The 14,159-nt window shown below is 54.2% G+C and overlaps 3 protein-coding genes across 3 annotated transcripts; 1 reads left to right on the top strand and 2 right to left on the bottom strand.

Moving 5' to 3' along the window:
* Positions 1 to 4,248: 4,248 nt before the first annotated feature.
* DICSQDRAFT_87956 (uncharacterized protein) lies at positions 4,249 to 6,391 on the bottom strand (the record flags this gene model as incomplete). The annotated part of the gene is made up of 3 exons (XM_007366842.1): positions 4,249 to 4,261; positions 4,319 to 5,389; positions 5,447 to 6,391. 2 exons carry the CDS (start codon positions 6,389 to 6,391, stop codon positions 4,334 to 4,336), a joined length of 2,001 nt encoding a protein of 666 aa, XP_007366904.1. The 3' UTR covers positions 4,249 to 4,261; positions 4,319 to 4,333.
* A 3,879-nt stretch (positions 6,392 to 10,270) lies between these two features.
* Positions 10,271 to 11,695, top strand: DICSQDRAFT_181357 (uncharacterized protein). The gene is made up of 3 exons (XM_007366843.1): positions 10,271 to 10,418; positions 10,479 to 10,836; positions 10,893 to 11,695. Exons 2-3 carry the CDS (start codon positions 10,641 to 10,643, stop codon positions 11,537 to 11,539), a joined length of 843 nt encoding a protein of 280 aa, XP_007366905.1. The 5' UTR covers positions 10,271 to 10,418; positions 10,479 to 10,640; the 3' UTR covers positions 11,540 to 11,695.
* Positions 11,696 to 13,154: 1,459 nt separating this feature from the next.
* DICSQDRAFT_137531 (uncharacterized protein) lies at positions 13,155 to 14,117 on the bottom strand. Its single transcript, XM_007366802.1, has 4 exons — positions 14,072 to 14,117; positions 13,876 to 13,997; positions 13,546 to 13,808; positions 13,155 to 13,484 (listed from the first exon to the last, which is right to left on the bottom strand). Exon 4 carries the CDS (start codon positions 13,361 to 13,363, stop codon positions 13,193 to 13,195), a length of 171 nt encoding a protein of 56 aa, XP_007366864.1. The 5' UTR covers positions 13,364 to 13,484; positions 13,546 to 13,808; positions 13,876 to 13,997; positions 14,072 to 14,117; the 3' UTR covers positions 13,155 to 13,192.
* Positions 14,118 to 14,159: the final 42 nt, after the last annotated feature.

Here is a 14,159-nt window from a genome sequence, read left to right as displayed (position 1 = left end):
GCCCCAGGGACAGGCCATACAAGCAATGGCTTCGACATACGGAAGTCGGTGGAAGAGTCTCGAGGGAATGACGCGCCGCGGCGTGCGGGGCTGCCGGTAGCCTCATCGCGGGTTCCAGACGCGAGCGCATGCGGTCTCTGCCTTCTACTGCGACACATCCTGTCGGCCACGCTCCCGTCCTGCTTTAAACCTGGCCTGCCCTGCTCGGGACGGCCAAGGTGCCGGACGCATATAGCCGTGCTCTATGACGAGACACCGCTCGCACTCGGGTGACCACCATGCGTCGTGACAGTGCCTGCAGCTGCATAGGGTGGTATGCCGGTGAGTGTTGGTCACCCGAACTGTCAGTGTAGACGGTCGGGCATAGCGCTGCCCAATTCTCGGGTCCCAATTCCATTGAACGATTAAACTGCCAACGTTCATCACCGGCGATCCATTCGCCACGTCATCGAGGACGACCTCTGTGCTCTCCGAGATGCCAACGGCCGGTGGGACTCGGCGCGTGGAACGTCGCAGAGCACCAATGAACGCAGCGGGTTGCCGACATTGCCCCCACAACCCTGAGCGCGTGGGATCTCATGCTTGCGGCTAGTGAAACCTTGTGAATTGTGAGACGCACCTGAGTGACCATGCGTAGGGCAACTTCGGCCATGGGTCCCGAGGTTGGAGGCTAAGGCGCGTACAAAGGCAGGGAACCCAGAAGCGGCACGCATAGGCGAACAATGCAGCAAGTCGAAGCCGCTACATCAATATCGACGGCCAGCTCCCGCTTTGCGCTTGGTTTGGGTCTTGATGAGAATGCTGGCCATGGTCTCCAGACGAAACAATGGGTACGTACAGGGTTTACTTCACCAAGTGATGTTCACGACTCAGGCACCGAAATTTTTGCACCAACGGGAAACTATAACAGATAGTTATCGCTCAGTGGGCACTGCCAATATGTTTAACAAGCAGACATACACGGAGGGCATTGTATGTATGGAACACAACACTCACCATTGAGCCGTGCGAGTGCATATGGTCATGCTAGCACCCACACCTTCCGAATGAGCGACAGAGACGGTCCGAAAAACCGAGTGGCTCCATACTTGAAGCTTCAAAGTACTGTGAAAGTGGCCTTCCGGATAAGCACGGCTACCGCATTCCCTCCCTGTCAAGGGGAGCGCGGAGAAATATGTTGCTCGGTAGCAATTTCGATGAACAGAGGGAGAGGGAGACATAGGGGGCCGTAGGAAGGATAGATGTTTGTGGCAAAATACGGTATGCGGAGTCGACCTGACGAGCTTGCATGACGCTGACTTGCCTAAGTAGAAGCTAGATAGCTGCTGGTCAGCGATGAAGCGGGAGAGTCCTGCAAGACGTACCAAAAAGCTCCTTGGCCAGGATACTCACAGTGCCGACCCTCATGCATTGTGCGAGCCAGGGAGTCCGGCGTGTGGAATTAAGGGGGATGACGAAGCCCGATATTGACTCGGAGCGGGTTGAGAGCACCGTGTCACGGTCTCCAGTGCAAGAGCGACAGGCTCGGACATCACGCGCCTCACTATCCCGTGTACATCGCAGCGGGATACTGCCAAAGGATGGAGTCATAGCTCGGTCGAACGGATTGAATGATGATCTCACGGGCCGCAACTATATCGCATCGTAGCAAAGCCATCAGTAGTCTCGATGCAAGAGGTCACATATGAAGAGACTAGCATCGCGAGGGGGTACTCGAGGCGGCTCGCCACTCGTGCAGACGCGAGTTATCAGACTCCAGAGGAGATTAGAGTTGAAATTACTCACTATGGGCTGCGGGAGCAAACACAAGCCATCTCAAGGCCACAGGGAGCACATGAGCGACAAAGATGGCTCCCAGAACGAGTAGCGCGTCGGAGCTTGAGTGATGGTCGTGCACAATACAAAGAGGCAAGCAAAGATGCACGCCGATTAGGGGAAAGGCGGCGCACATCTCGTCGATACGCGCTCATCGCGCGGCGTCAGTTGTAACAGGGCGCGTTCCGACGGTTGGGTGCCTATACACCTGCGTAGCTCATAGCACTTTTTTCTGAAGTCCACTCCGTTCTGTGCAGTCATTACTTTCCTATCAATGATCTAGCTCCTCGCATCCACAAGGAGTCGATGATCTTGCACTCTGCCGCCGCTTGGGATCATCAAGGCTAGCAAGTTCCTCGATGCTTTTGGCTACCCATCGCTGGCTCTGCTGAAGTCCTACCGACATCGCTTCACAGACCCGATGCCGTTGCGCGCGTTCGTAACAAGGAGAGGACAGGTGTATGCTGGGAACGAAAGGATAGGTGAAAGGCATAGTGAAGAGCTGGGCAACGGAAAGTCAAGTGAGTTCAATTACCGTCCTTGCGTAAACGCACGCCTTTTGCTGGAAAGACGTACTACCCTGTGTGTACCTATTGTCTGCAGCGAGCCTTCAAATTCAATACAGCATTCTGTCGCTACTTTTTGCACCGTCTACCTCTGCCGGAGCAAGCGAATGCACTCGTACGGCTCAAGATACTGTACTCATGTTCCACGTCCAGGTGTGATGCGTAATCGTGCAGCCTGAGCATCGCGGATCCCGAGGGTACGTGTATATTGTCATATTCGGTTGCACACGACGTCAGGCACCATCGACAAGTCCTCCGTGTCTTACGCACCGCTCCCATTGCTCGTCATGCGACGCTCTCCGATTACTGGTCATCGCGCACTTTTCCTTGGAGTGCTTCAGTTCTCATTCGAATGTCTCGCCGTGTCTCCCGTATTGTCTCCACAGATAGACACGCGCCTTCTGACATAAAAAATGGCACGTCGATGATCGCTTGTTTGCGTCTTGCCCAACGAGATGTCGCTCAGGTGAGCAGTTTAGATGGTTACTAGAATCATATCGATGGTCTAAGCTGACATCAACCTACAGAGAAACAGTGTACGGCACACAGTGCTCAATTCTGGTCGACCCTGGGGGATGACAACTTGAACCTGAATGCGAGGCAGGGCATGCAATACGACCCCCGTCCTTGACCTGCATAGCGCTCCGCGTCTGCCCCGCGTCCACCCGCACATCCTCCCAACAGTGACGATCTGAGATTGTCGCGCCGTGTCTGTTGCCTGAAACGCCTGCTCAAGATATCGAGAATCGAAGCTCCCGCCAGCTGTTTGTCATGCGCTTGCTCCTGCACGAACGACAAGAGCTCCGTTCAACATCCGTATCGTGATTTCAAACCGCCTCATACGGGTTTCGGCGATAGTAGCTGGCTCGGCAGAGGCTAGATGTATATATGCTGATGGAGCGGTGCAGGGCTGTTTGGTGTGCCATGCGGCACGACTCTTTCCCACTCACTTGGTGGCTGACGTCCCCTAGCTTCAGTCGATGAAACTTCATTTGACGACCAGTCGGGCATACAACCAGGTTCTAGCATGTCACTTTGTCCTCGCGACACTGCCTCTCACATTGCTGCTCTCATGAAGCGCCGCTCGTAGCAATCTACTGTCATATTGACCTGTTCTGGCCCCCCCTCCCCTCCGTACAGCTCACTCCCGATTACAGGCGAACATTACCTACTAGTTTCCTGGTAAGAACTGTCCTCATTTTGTGATTCGGCATGCAGCTCACCCGGTCGTGCTCCCCCAGCTTCACCGTCTACTTCCGGCATCCAGGCCGGTGCCTGCAATCTGTTCCGCTCCTTTCCTATCGAGTGAGGATCCACAGATATTCATACACCGAGGCTGCGTCCAAGGCTAGTTGAAAGAGTCTCGCGTGGCCACCTTCTGTGTCGACTGCGTACGCCGTCATGCATGTCTCGCACCAAGCCCACACCTCGCTTAGCAAGTGTCTGACGCCAAGATTGAGCGCGTCTTCAATTGCAGGCGACAAGCCGGAAAGCGCACATAGACCCGACGGAGTCCACAGATCTCGATAGAGAAGGCGACCGGGAGCCGTTACAACAAGGTACTGGGGACCTTGAATGAGTGCTTCCAGTACACTATCAGGAGACTGCTAACACGCTTCCGACATGGAGCACGAAATGCTTCCTACCATCACTAAGCACATGCCTAAGATGCCTTCTGATTTTGCTGTCACTCCGGGGGAGGATTCACATGAGCACGCCGTTATTCTCGATAAGACCCATTCACTCAAGTGGGAACGTGGGATGGGGGCAGCGGCAGGCGAGCGATCATGTTCAGAATTCACAGTAGGAGAGATGCAGCTATCATGTAACAAGACCATAGAACAGCGGAAACTATAATGGCAGTCTAGATACCGCAAGCTCTGGACCGAAGCGATCAATTGAACTGTTGCTCTCTGAGGGACAGAGGTGTTACGTACCGGACGAAGCTCACATCAAGGAGGCGGCCGTTGATGACGTTCGAGGTGCTTTCTCGCTGAGGCTTTCAGCCAAGCGTAGAATCGACGGGGAAGTTGTGTGGGGTGTCCCGGGAAGGTGGGCTCTGGAACAGGCAAGTGGTCAGGTGATGCGAGCCGTATGCCCTTGTTGAGATCGGAGAGAGACGGGAAAGCCGTCGTCATGTTGGCCTCTCGAAGGATCTCCTCGTAAAATCGACCCAAGAGCTCCATATGAACGACAAGCTTCGAAGTTTCCGGCAACGCCTTGCATGGTGCGAAAGAGAGCCGCACGGATGGTTCTGCATCCGATGCGGAGTCGGGAAACACCTTCGACCAGGCAGTCCATGAGTCAATGTGGTGTTCCTTGCAAGAATGGGCGCGAGAAACGTCCTTCGATCGCTTGACGTTGGGCCCATAGGATATCGTAACTTTGGACCAACGAGCCTTGGGGTCGATGTGACATAGCCCAAGATCAAGGTAAATGATTTCACCTCCTGCTGGCCGAAGAAAGTACAACCGGGTCACTTTGCTACCCTGTTCGTCCCACTCCTCTTGAGTTACCACTGTGAATCCCACCGCCAAGAGTCGAGACACCAGCCAATGGGGTAACCGAAATGGCTGACGTGGGTCACAGTTAATCGTCAGTCGAGCGGTCGTTGCGCTCGGTGATTGCCCGTCAGGATGGCCGGGTACGACATAGATGGTACGCCACGTCGCCTCGACTCGCTTTCCGTTGAATTGGAGGTTGTTCAGGTCGTTGCCGAGGGAAATGAGCCGAGCGACGTATGCTCTCGGTGGCTGGTATACGCTGTATACACACCCAGCGTAGTAGCGGGGTCTAGTGGGGTCTGATCTACGTGGTCCAGGACAGAGGAAGAGACCGAGGTGATTGTTATCGGGATCCACGCACAGAAGCACTGCAACGGTTGCCCCGTCGGCCTCGAACACGGGAAGGCGAAGTTTGATACCGTAGGTAGTGATAGAAATGCGTGGGAGCTCGACGCGGCCAAAAGGAACAGTAGCTGCGTCTGCACTAGGAGCACCTCGTTTATCCTGTGTTTGAATTTTAGACGCGGTGGTGTGTAAGATAGTTGCAAAATATGTACTAACACGAGATGGGGGATAGCGTTGCTTTGCTTTTAGACCCAAGTTGGGGGCATACCAAACTTGAAGATGAAACGCGTGTGGTGAAGATGCTAGAAGGAATTTCCAATCGGAGTTGACATATTTGCCAGGATGCAGAGTTAGTCCCTGTCCTCTGAAACTCCCACACGCGAGGGTGTATCCCCAGGCAAACAGGCTAAGGTCGGGATCCCGTCGCATGATTTCATACTGAAGTCGCATGAACGCCTTCTCTCCCTCACCGTAGTTCGTTGGCATGCTGACGTCAAAGAGACCCATCAGGCAATACGCTTCGTCCTCCGACCGTGTTGTCTGCCGCCCCGAAGCCCAACGCATTCGTGCGGAGACAGAGTGCTCGGAAGGCCTTGTCTCCCGAGTGAAGATCTCCCGAGGGATTTTGGTGATCTCCTGTAGAAGCTCCGCAAGATCTGCTCTGTTCCCTAACTCCTCCCAATCGCACGAGTAGAATCGAAAGGAGGCGGGGGCAATGAGTTCCTGTAGTGTCCAACCCCGTGTGTGCCATCGGCTCCTCCGGAATGCGGAATCGCGCGCCGTTAAGACGCAGTCGCTCGGGACGTCGACGAGATACGCGTAGCATTCCTCGGCGTCGGAGTACCAACGATACATCGAGTTGATAGATTCAGAGAGCTCGCTGCTGCTGTTCTTGTCTATGCAGCACGAGTCGGCCCAGGCCCATCGGAGCCCGTGCCTCTCAGCAAGACGGCAGCACTCTCGGATCTTAGGCGATAGCTGGGGATCGTCCCGTGGATTGGTGCGGGCGCGTTTGCATCGCTCGCCAATATCGCGAACCTCCTGAAAGGTCTGCTCTCCCCGCTCGTCCCAGGTGTGCGAGAGGATGGCGTAACCTCCGTCGGCATCGAAGTTCCTCGGGAAGTACACGAGCTCGGCGCGGTCGGTTCTGAGTAGCCACATCGCGATGCTACGTTGCGATCAGTCGTGAAGTTGTGTGGTCACTAGTTATCTATCATTGAACTTACCGGATGACGCTGATTCAACTTCTAGTAGGGTATTGATTAGTGATTGAGAGTTATTGAGACTTGAACTAGTGCGCTGGGAAAATAACGTAGAGGAAGTAGGTGGGATAGAGTTCGTGAGGGCAAAGGAGTGTCGTCGCACGTGGCCAGGCGGCTAACTGAATCATAGCTGTAAGGAATGATAGGCACCTTGGCAATAGAGTCCCTTCTCAACGTCCTCGTGCCCGATGCCTGATGCCTTCCACCAGCATGTTTTCGTGAGATCTGCGCGGCTCGCCGCTGCAGCCAGGCTTGCGGGTGCAGATGCTATCACCTTACGTAGCTGCCCATTCGTTCTGCGCACTCACAGAATCACCGCTCAACTCATCTATCTCAACCCGACAAAACAACTCCCGTCGCCTGGCTTCGCCTTCGGATGAATCAGTCAGCAGACTCCAACTTGCCCGCGGTGCTGGTCAACTGAACCCCGCCAGTACAACTGTATGGCCCCGCCCTCACGTCGCTCGATGGTCCAATGGATGGCGCCTCGTTCTGTCCACACGCCGCCCTTCCTCCTCGGGCAAGTTCCCTTCCTCCATGTACGCCCCAACATGCTTGGCCGTGCACACATTCGTCGCACTCGTCGAACAATGCCCATACGCAGTCTGCACAAGCATCTCCGCGCCATCAGTTCGCTCCTCAAGCCCAGCGCGTCACCCAGCGGACACCCTGAGTCAAACTTCAGCTAGAGGATGAAAATTGAGCGCGAACCAGGCATTCCAGCCTTTGAAATCAAAGGGGATGCGTGAAAAAGCCCGGGATTCAGAGCAAGAGCGAGAGGAGAGATCGAGCAGGAGAACAATGAGCCCGGGACAATCCGAGATTTGGCGCCTATGCGACCGCTCTTCTCTCCGACTTCAACGGTGTCCTGCTCGCCGGCGATACTAGTCTCGTGTCTCTCTGCTCACAAATGTGCTCCGTCTCTTCGTCATAGCCTTTCATCGCCCGATCATTCACTTGAAATTCCCCTGCGCTGCGTTCTAGACCTCGCCCACCTATGTGACTCCAAGCCTAGAAGTCATCGCTAGCTATCGGTGTCTTGACAAGCTCAACACCGTCGTCCTGGGTACTAATCGCTCGCGCTGCTTCCATCATCGATCCGGTTGCCACCGCTTCGCCAACCTCGGTGCCCGCTGGAGTATGCTCGGATGGGAGCATATCTATCTTGTGAGTGGCCCTACGATTGGAAGGCGTAGGGAAAACGTGGTTGTAAAGTAGATGGTGAGTCCATGTCTGTTCACATACAAGAGCACGTCCTGGACTGACCCTCCTCTCCAGTATCTGTATCCATATGAGTAGTGTTCTAGTCTGTCCTGAAGACCTCAATCTATGCAAGTCAAATGAACCTCGTCTATCTTCCCTACTCGCATGTCCCAATGAGAGGCGCACAGCCGGTCCCGCGGTCCCGCTCCCAATTATGACAATTAGTCTGGCTACGCGACCTTAGAGACTAGAGCGCGACTCAGGTCGTAGAATGGCATGAATGCGATTGAGATCGTATGTAAGGAGTCTTGACCACAGGATCTCCTTCGCAGCATATGGTCTTCGTCCGAGGCGTGTCGGTTCTCGGGTTGCTCCTTTCCTCGATTCCCTCCCAAGCTCCTTCATATCGCCATCTGTTGTCACATAGGAACGCTTGCGTTGTGTCCGCACGCAGGACGACATTGAAGTTCTTTCCACGGCGCGCAATCACCTAGCCTGATGAGGTGCTCCACGAGTAAGTGTTGAATTGACTGTCTCGTTGATGCTGACTTCCAGACGTGTCACGCACCGCACGAAAGCAGCAGGTACCCGGGACAACCCTAATCCGTGATATTCGCGACAATCAGCTGTACCTTCGCTGAGACACTTGCATAATCTCGAGGTGCTGCGCCCATACTCGCGATGTTTTCGCTTCACCTGCAATACGTCTCAAGCCCTTCGAAATGGGGCGGAGGATGGACACAAGGTAAGCATACACGCGGGGGAGTCGGAGAACGATGCTCTGATAGGCTCTCTTATGGAGCAAGCCTGCTCAAAACCCCTCGTACAGCTTATGCCCGTCCTGCCGAGCCTTGTAAGATGGAAGCATCAATCTCGGCCTCGATTGTTGACATCTTCGAACGAATGCCTCTCGATCACCATCGGCTCATGCTGCGCACGAGCAGGCAGCTTCTAGAATCCCGCGAGGGCATGGCTAGTGTCCGGAACTTGCGGAGACTAGCACAGCATCGGCGCGACCCAACTTCTACGGAGCATCATGATCGAGTAAGCGTTGCACGTCTACTGCATACCCACAAGTCCCGACTGACCGTTGCGCGGGCCGCACGGATATAGGCCGGCTTTGCCAGCTGTTGGTAGATGTTATACCATGACAGGGCGCGGCTCCCTTTATCGACTCGGAGGGCCATCCGCGCAACGGAATGCGGCGCACGGATCGTCAGTGGTCCTGTATTGGTGTACGCTCAGATTACACTCACTCACCCCCACTACATCTAGCCTCTCGACGTGGACGTTCTTCAATTGAGCTCCTACCACGAACTGCATCCTGGCTCCGGGCGATCAATGTTTTCCGTGATTACGGTGATCATCTGGTAATCTGAAAGCAAATAGCGTGGTCGTGCAACCCACAATGTGCAAGTTGGAGGCGAAGGAAGTATATAGCATGGACATGAAGAGTTGTCGTGTGGAACCGACACTGTCGATGTTTGAGCGGACGCTGCTAGAATACACACATTCTTGTCGTGCTGCTTCCATGCTTAGGAATGGACGTTCAAGCCTCTATACGCTGTCTCGAATACGGAGTCGTGGCATGGAGCTCTCTGGGATTTGTGCGACTTCTGATATCTTCCTTGGCGTGTATACGACGAAGAAACTGCCTCCTGTTTGACCGTGAGCTACCTTGGTTCTTTTGAGCTTAATAGATGTTCCACATCAACCGAGATAGAGGAAAGGGCAGTGTGATGATAGGGCTCATTCCGAAGCCTATTTGATTGCCCACGTCCTGCGTCAACGGCGGAAACGCGCCTCTTCTTCGTTCTGAACCTTGTCGGACCCCGGGCTTGATTCGTGCTTCGGACCGGACACCAGGCGATGTCCGCATGCAGTGCCTCCCCAAGCGCAGTCATCCTTGTTCCAAAAAACGACGCGCTTCACTCAACCCACCATGTCCACCTCTCCTCGCCTTGCCTGGGAGCTCATCGAGAGGATCATCGGCCATTCTGGCTGCGATAGAAGGACTCTTCCCAGCTTTTCCTTGACATGTCGCCAAGTGCGCCCGCGTATATAGCCTCTGCCTCATGGTCGCCAATGTCGTGATCATGGAGAGAAAACAGGTCGCAGTGTTCCGTGACTTCTTCGAAGTCCATCCCCACCTTCGTCTTTTCGTGCGTTCAATTACAACGCAGCCATCCACCTTCATGCCATTTCCCTTGTTTTCAATACTCCCCAACCTCGCCGCAATCATATGGACCACACCTTGGCCCGAATTGCCGACTACTGTGAGCCTTCCTCAGCCCGTTCTGACATCTTTTCGGAGGTTTGGGACAAACGTCACAACCCTGTACCTCTCGAAGCTCTCCTTCAAGACACTCCAAGAGTTTTGCCGGATGCTACTAGCGTCCACTAGCGTCAAACTTCTACTCTGTCAATCCCTGTTGATTCGGGACAAAGCCTCTAACAACGCCTCGCTCCAACTTCTCACACAGCGACTGTCTCAACAACTCAGCCTGCGGTCAATCACTGTGAGCATTATATAGTAGCACGTCTGTACATCAGATTCCCAACTGACGTTGATTAGTATGTCTAGATGGACGTTGGGTACAGGACCGATGAGGCGATAGCGAGGCTGCTATTTAATTCGGCTCATTCCACCGTAGAAATTTTGTCTCTACTATTTGAAGAAGGCGTCTCAGATAGAGCTTCACGTATCGGGGCTTGTCTTCGGGGTGAGCAAACTTCTTCATGATCAACGAAAGCATCACCGATAACACGATGGTTGTCATCAGGACTGAGCTGGCCTGTGCTCCGTAGCCTCACGCTCAGATTACCTTCCGACGAGCCGATTGGCAACACTCTATACGTCGAAATATCGAATGGAATATTGAAGGAATTCCACCCACCAAGGCTGGTGCAAGTCACGGTGGGCCGTGGGACGTCTATTGCGGTCAATGGCTAGGCCGAAAGGCGACCACCGTCTGTGCACGGAGCTGGACAGAACACTGCTCCGCTCGCCTCATTCAACGCAGGTATTCTGCAGCTCCCATCGTTGTCGTAACTCACGGAAGAATCTATGGACACAAGAGCTCGGAAAACACTTCCCGAAAATGGCAGAGCGCGGGTCCCTCGTTGTTGCTTCCCGACAAAGTTTGTCTCAGCTTGAATTACAACGATTGTCTTCAGAAGACTTATGCTGTGCACAGACACCACTCTTGGCCACGACGACCGAGTTTACTCTATCGTCTATTCCCCGGATAGCAAGTGGGTCGCAACCGCGTCTAGCGACTCTACTGTTATCCTCTGGGACTCGCTCGGAAACCTTGCCCAGGAATGGGTAGCCCACGATGGAGCTGTACGGTCACTCGCATTCTCCCCTGACAGTCGCTGGCTTGCATCCGCAGGCGAGGATAGGAAGCTCGCAGTCTGGGATGCCGCCCAAGGTGCATGCAGGATTGCAGTTCTCGAAGGGCACACTGGGGTGGTTACTAGCTGTGCCTGGTCGCCGGACGGCACTCTGATTGCGTCTGGATCCCACGATGGGACAGTGCGGCTCTGGAATGCGCGGACGTTCGATCAGCTCTATTCACCGAAGCCATCGACCCCCGCGAAAGCCGTCCTTGATGTCCGTTTCTCCCTCGACGGACGATGGCTTGTCTCAACATGCTCGGTTCAATGCTTCATACGGGATACGAAGACGGGCAAGGAGTACGAGGTCCATTGGGAAAGGGAAGCCGGGAAGTGTTTGACGATTGCACTCAATCCGCAGAGCACACGCCTCGCCACTGGCCATCAGTCTGGCCTTGTCAAGATCTGGGACGTGCGTACGGGCGAATTACTCTTCCGCTCGTAGCAGTATACGCGACCTGTAGTCGATGTGGCATTCTCGTCCGACGGGATGCTCGCATTGTCTGTATCTGGGGACGGGACAGCGAAAATCTGGAACACATCTAGCGGCGTCATGCACACTCTGTCGCTCCATAGACACACTCTCGCAGCAAACATCGCCTGCTTTTCTACGTGTGGGAAGTACGTTGCGTCGGCATCAAGTGAACGAACGGTGCGGGTGAGGAGAGTGGACGATGTATCACATGATGGGACATTGTGCGAGCACAAGTATTCGGTCATGTTCATGGCTTTCTCCCCAGATGGAAAGACACTATCATTTGGAACATCAGGAGGAGCAGTATTTATCAGGCGTATGCGTGATATCATGCCAGTAGAAGATACGAACATGTAGCATGACGTTGTAATCCGCAGTTCGTCTCGGGATGGGGCCGCTATAGGGCGCCCCTGAGCCATGTTGACCTGTGTTTCTTGCAGAGGGTGCCAATGTGATTTCTATTGAACGAGTGATTCTATGCAACAAGACATATTTGAAGACGTAACTTGAACAACTGATCGCTCAGCTCCTACTACAGTCATATAGCCTCAAGGAGGAGCGCGCCTGCATATCGCGAGAGGAACGACATTGTACCAAGGGTGTTAGTCAGGTACACGGCGCTCGTATTCGCGAAAGGATGATGCTAGAGTGATTCATGCGTCCAAGGTGTATCATACGCCAGTAGCGTACGTATGTACAACACTCGCGAGCTCGACGGAGAGACCTCTTAGGATATAGTAGAGTATAATATCGAGCGATGGCAGAGGGCGTAGATATTGGTCGCTTAGAAAGACGCTGAGCCCCGACACGACCCCCCGGGGTAACAATTGAAGTGAAAACATTATACTAGGCCACTCAATTCATCCGGCGGACCGAGGAGCGTCTCTGTGCTTGAAACCATCAGACAGTGGCGTGATATGTTGAATCAAACTATGTGGCTCGGTCCGAACTGAATCATACATAGATCTTGTAGGGGTCGGTGACCTGTAGACATCCCATCGCCCTCCTCTTCCTTTGAGTGAACCAATATGCAGTTCACCTTGATCGTCATGCCTCTCTTCATCGCTTGCACGGTAGCTCAAGTGTTCGGTGCGGCAGTGAACACTGAACCCGAAAGTGTCAAAGGTGAGCCCTCCCTTGACAGTGAGTTCTCACCGTTAACGACAGGTGCAATTGCCGGCATGCGCTACCACCCGTTCAATAGCTTCGAGCGTGAAGCCTGGCTCGTCCTCCGTAGACAGTCCGAGCCCCGCTTGCAGCCCGGTGAGTCTAGTAGTCTCCGGTCGCTAATATGACGCTCGTCCTGCGTGCAGATGACTGATTGTCGTCTCCGGTTGTGTGGTGCCGGTGTAGCACCCCACTTGCTTCGAGTCCCTCTACCAGCCCGGAGGGTCCGGTAGTAACTGAGCCCCCAGAAATGACCTTATTGCGACCCTTCGCGATTTACCGAAGGTGAGTTCCTTTCTTTTCATATATGCTCTGTAAACCACGTCTCAACATTCACCAATTTGCAAAGCAAAAAAGCCGAGGGCCATCTGACGTACGATCGTAGTGCGGAATCCGAGTCAGCGGATATGTTCTGGTTGGTCGGTCATGTTTGGAGACGGCTCGTTCGACATGTACTCAGTAGACATCAGTAGCGAGGCGAGGGTGGAATATAAGGGCAATAGCCATTGATGTTCCGAGCGTGTGTATGCACAGATAACAAAGAACCTCGCCACTCTTGAACGTCCGTCGGCGAGCGCCTCGGGGTGTCGCTGGTTCCCGGTCCGAGGACCACACTGTGGACGGCATCGCCGAACGCACATTTAAACAACAGTCGGGCACCGAGAACATGACACCTTGTCGCTTGGGCGGACCTCTTGAGGTTCACAGGCGCACTTGGCCGCAGTCCGGTCACAATCCGAATATCATTCTGCGTTTTCAAGCTATTAGTCTTCACATGCCAGACACCGCAACGCAGGACTCTTGCTTGCCTTCCCTCGTCATCAGCGTGGCCACACCTCCGACGTGGCCGCTGCGTCCCGCCCCTTTGGCACCGCACGTGCTGCCGCAGGTTCGCTCCGCAGGGTGTACCATCGGCACGTAGTACATCGAACTTGGCCGACTGCTTTAGTGAAGTGCAAGGAATATATATCGAGGAAGGGTGGTAGGTCCTCTATCGTGATGGCATGTTTCCAATCCCGTACTCTTTAGAGTGTTGTGGTCTTTGCGTGACGGACACCCAGGCGAGATGCTGCTAGGTAGGGTCGGTAGGTCAATCGGGTGGCTGCGTCACTCTACTGACGATTCGAGTGTGCGCTCACCTGACTATGAGTGTAACCCTAATGCTTGCTGGGACTCCCGCACAGCATGCGCGCGACTTCGGCCGTCCTTCATGGGTCAGCCATTCAAGTCCTACACGACGTGCTTCTTCATATCTTTGCACCTGCAACGTTGTGTGATGAGTAGAGAATGTGTGCTGTCATGATCCAAGAACCGCGGTGAACAGAACGAACGCACATACTGCTATCTTGCTGTCGAAAGCGAGCGCGAGGCAGGACGAGACGACGGGAGGATGATGGCAGCCTTACTAGATCGACCTTAGTCA

Source organism: Dichomitus squalens (assembly GCF_000275845.1).
Source record: "Dichomitus squalens LYAD-421 SS1 unplaced genomic scaffold DICSQscaffold_20, whole genome shotgun sequence".
NCBI classification, from domain to species: Eukaryota; Fungi; Basidiomycota; class Agaricomycetes; order Polyporales; family Polyporaceae; genus Dichomitus; species Dichomitus squalens.
The sequence above is the reverse complement of the archived record's forward strand: the minus strand, read 5'-3'. Positions and strand labels throughout refer to the sequence as shown.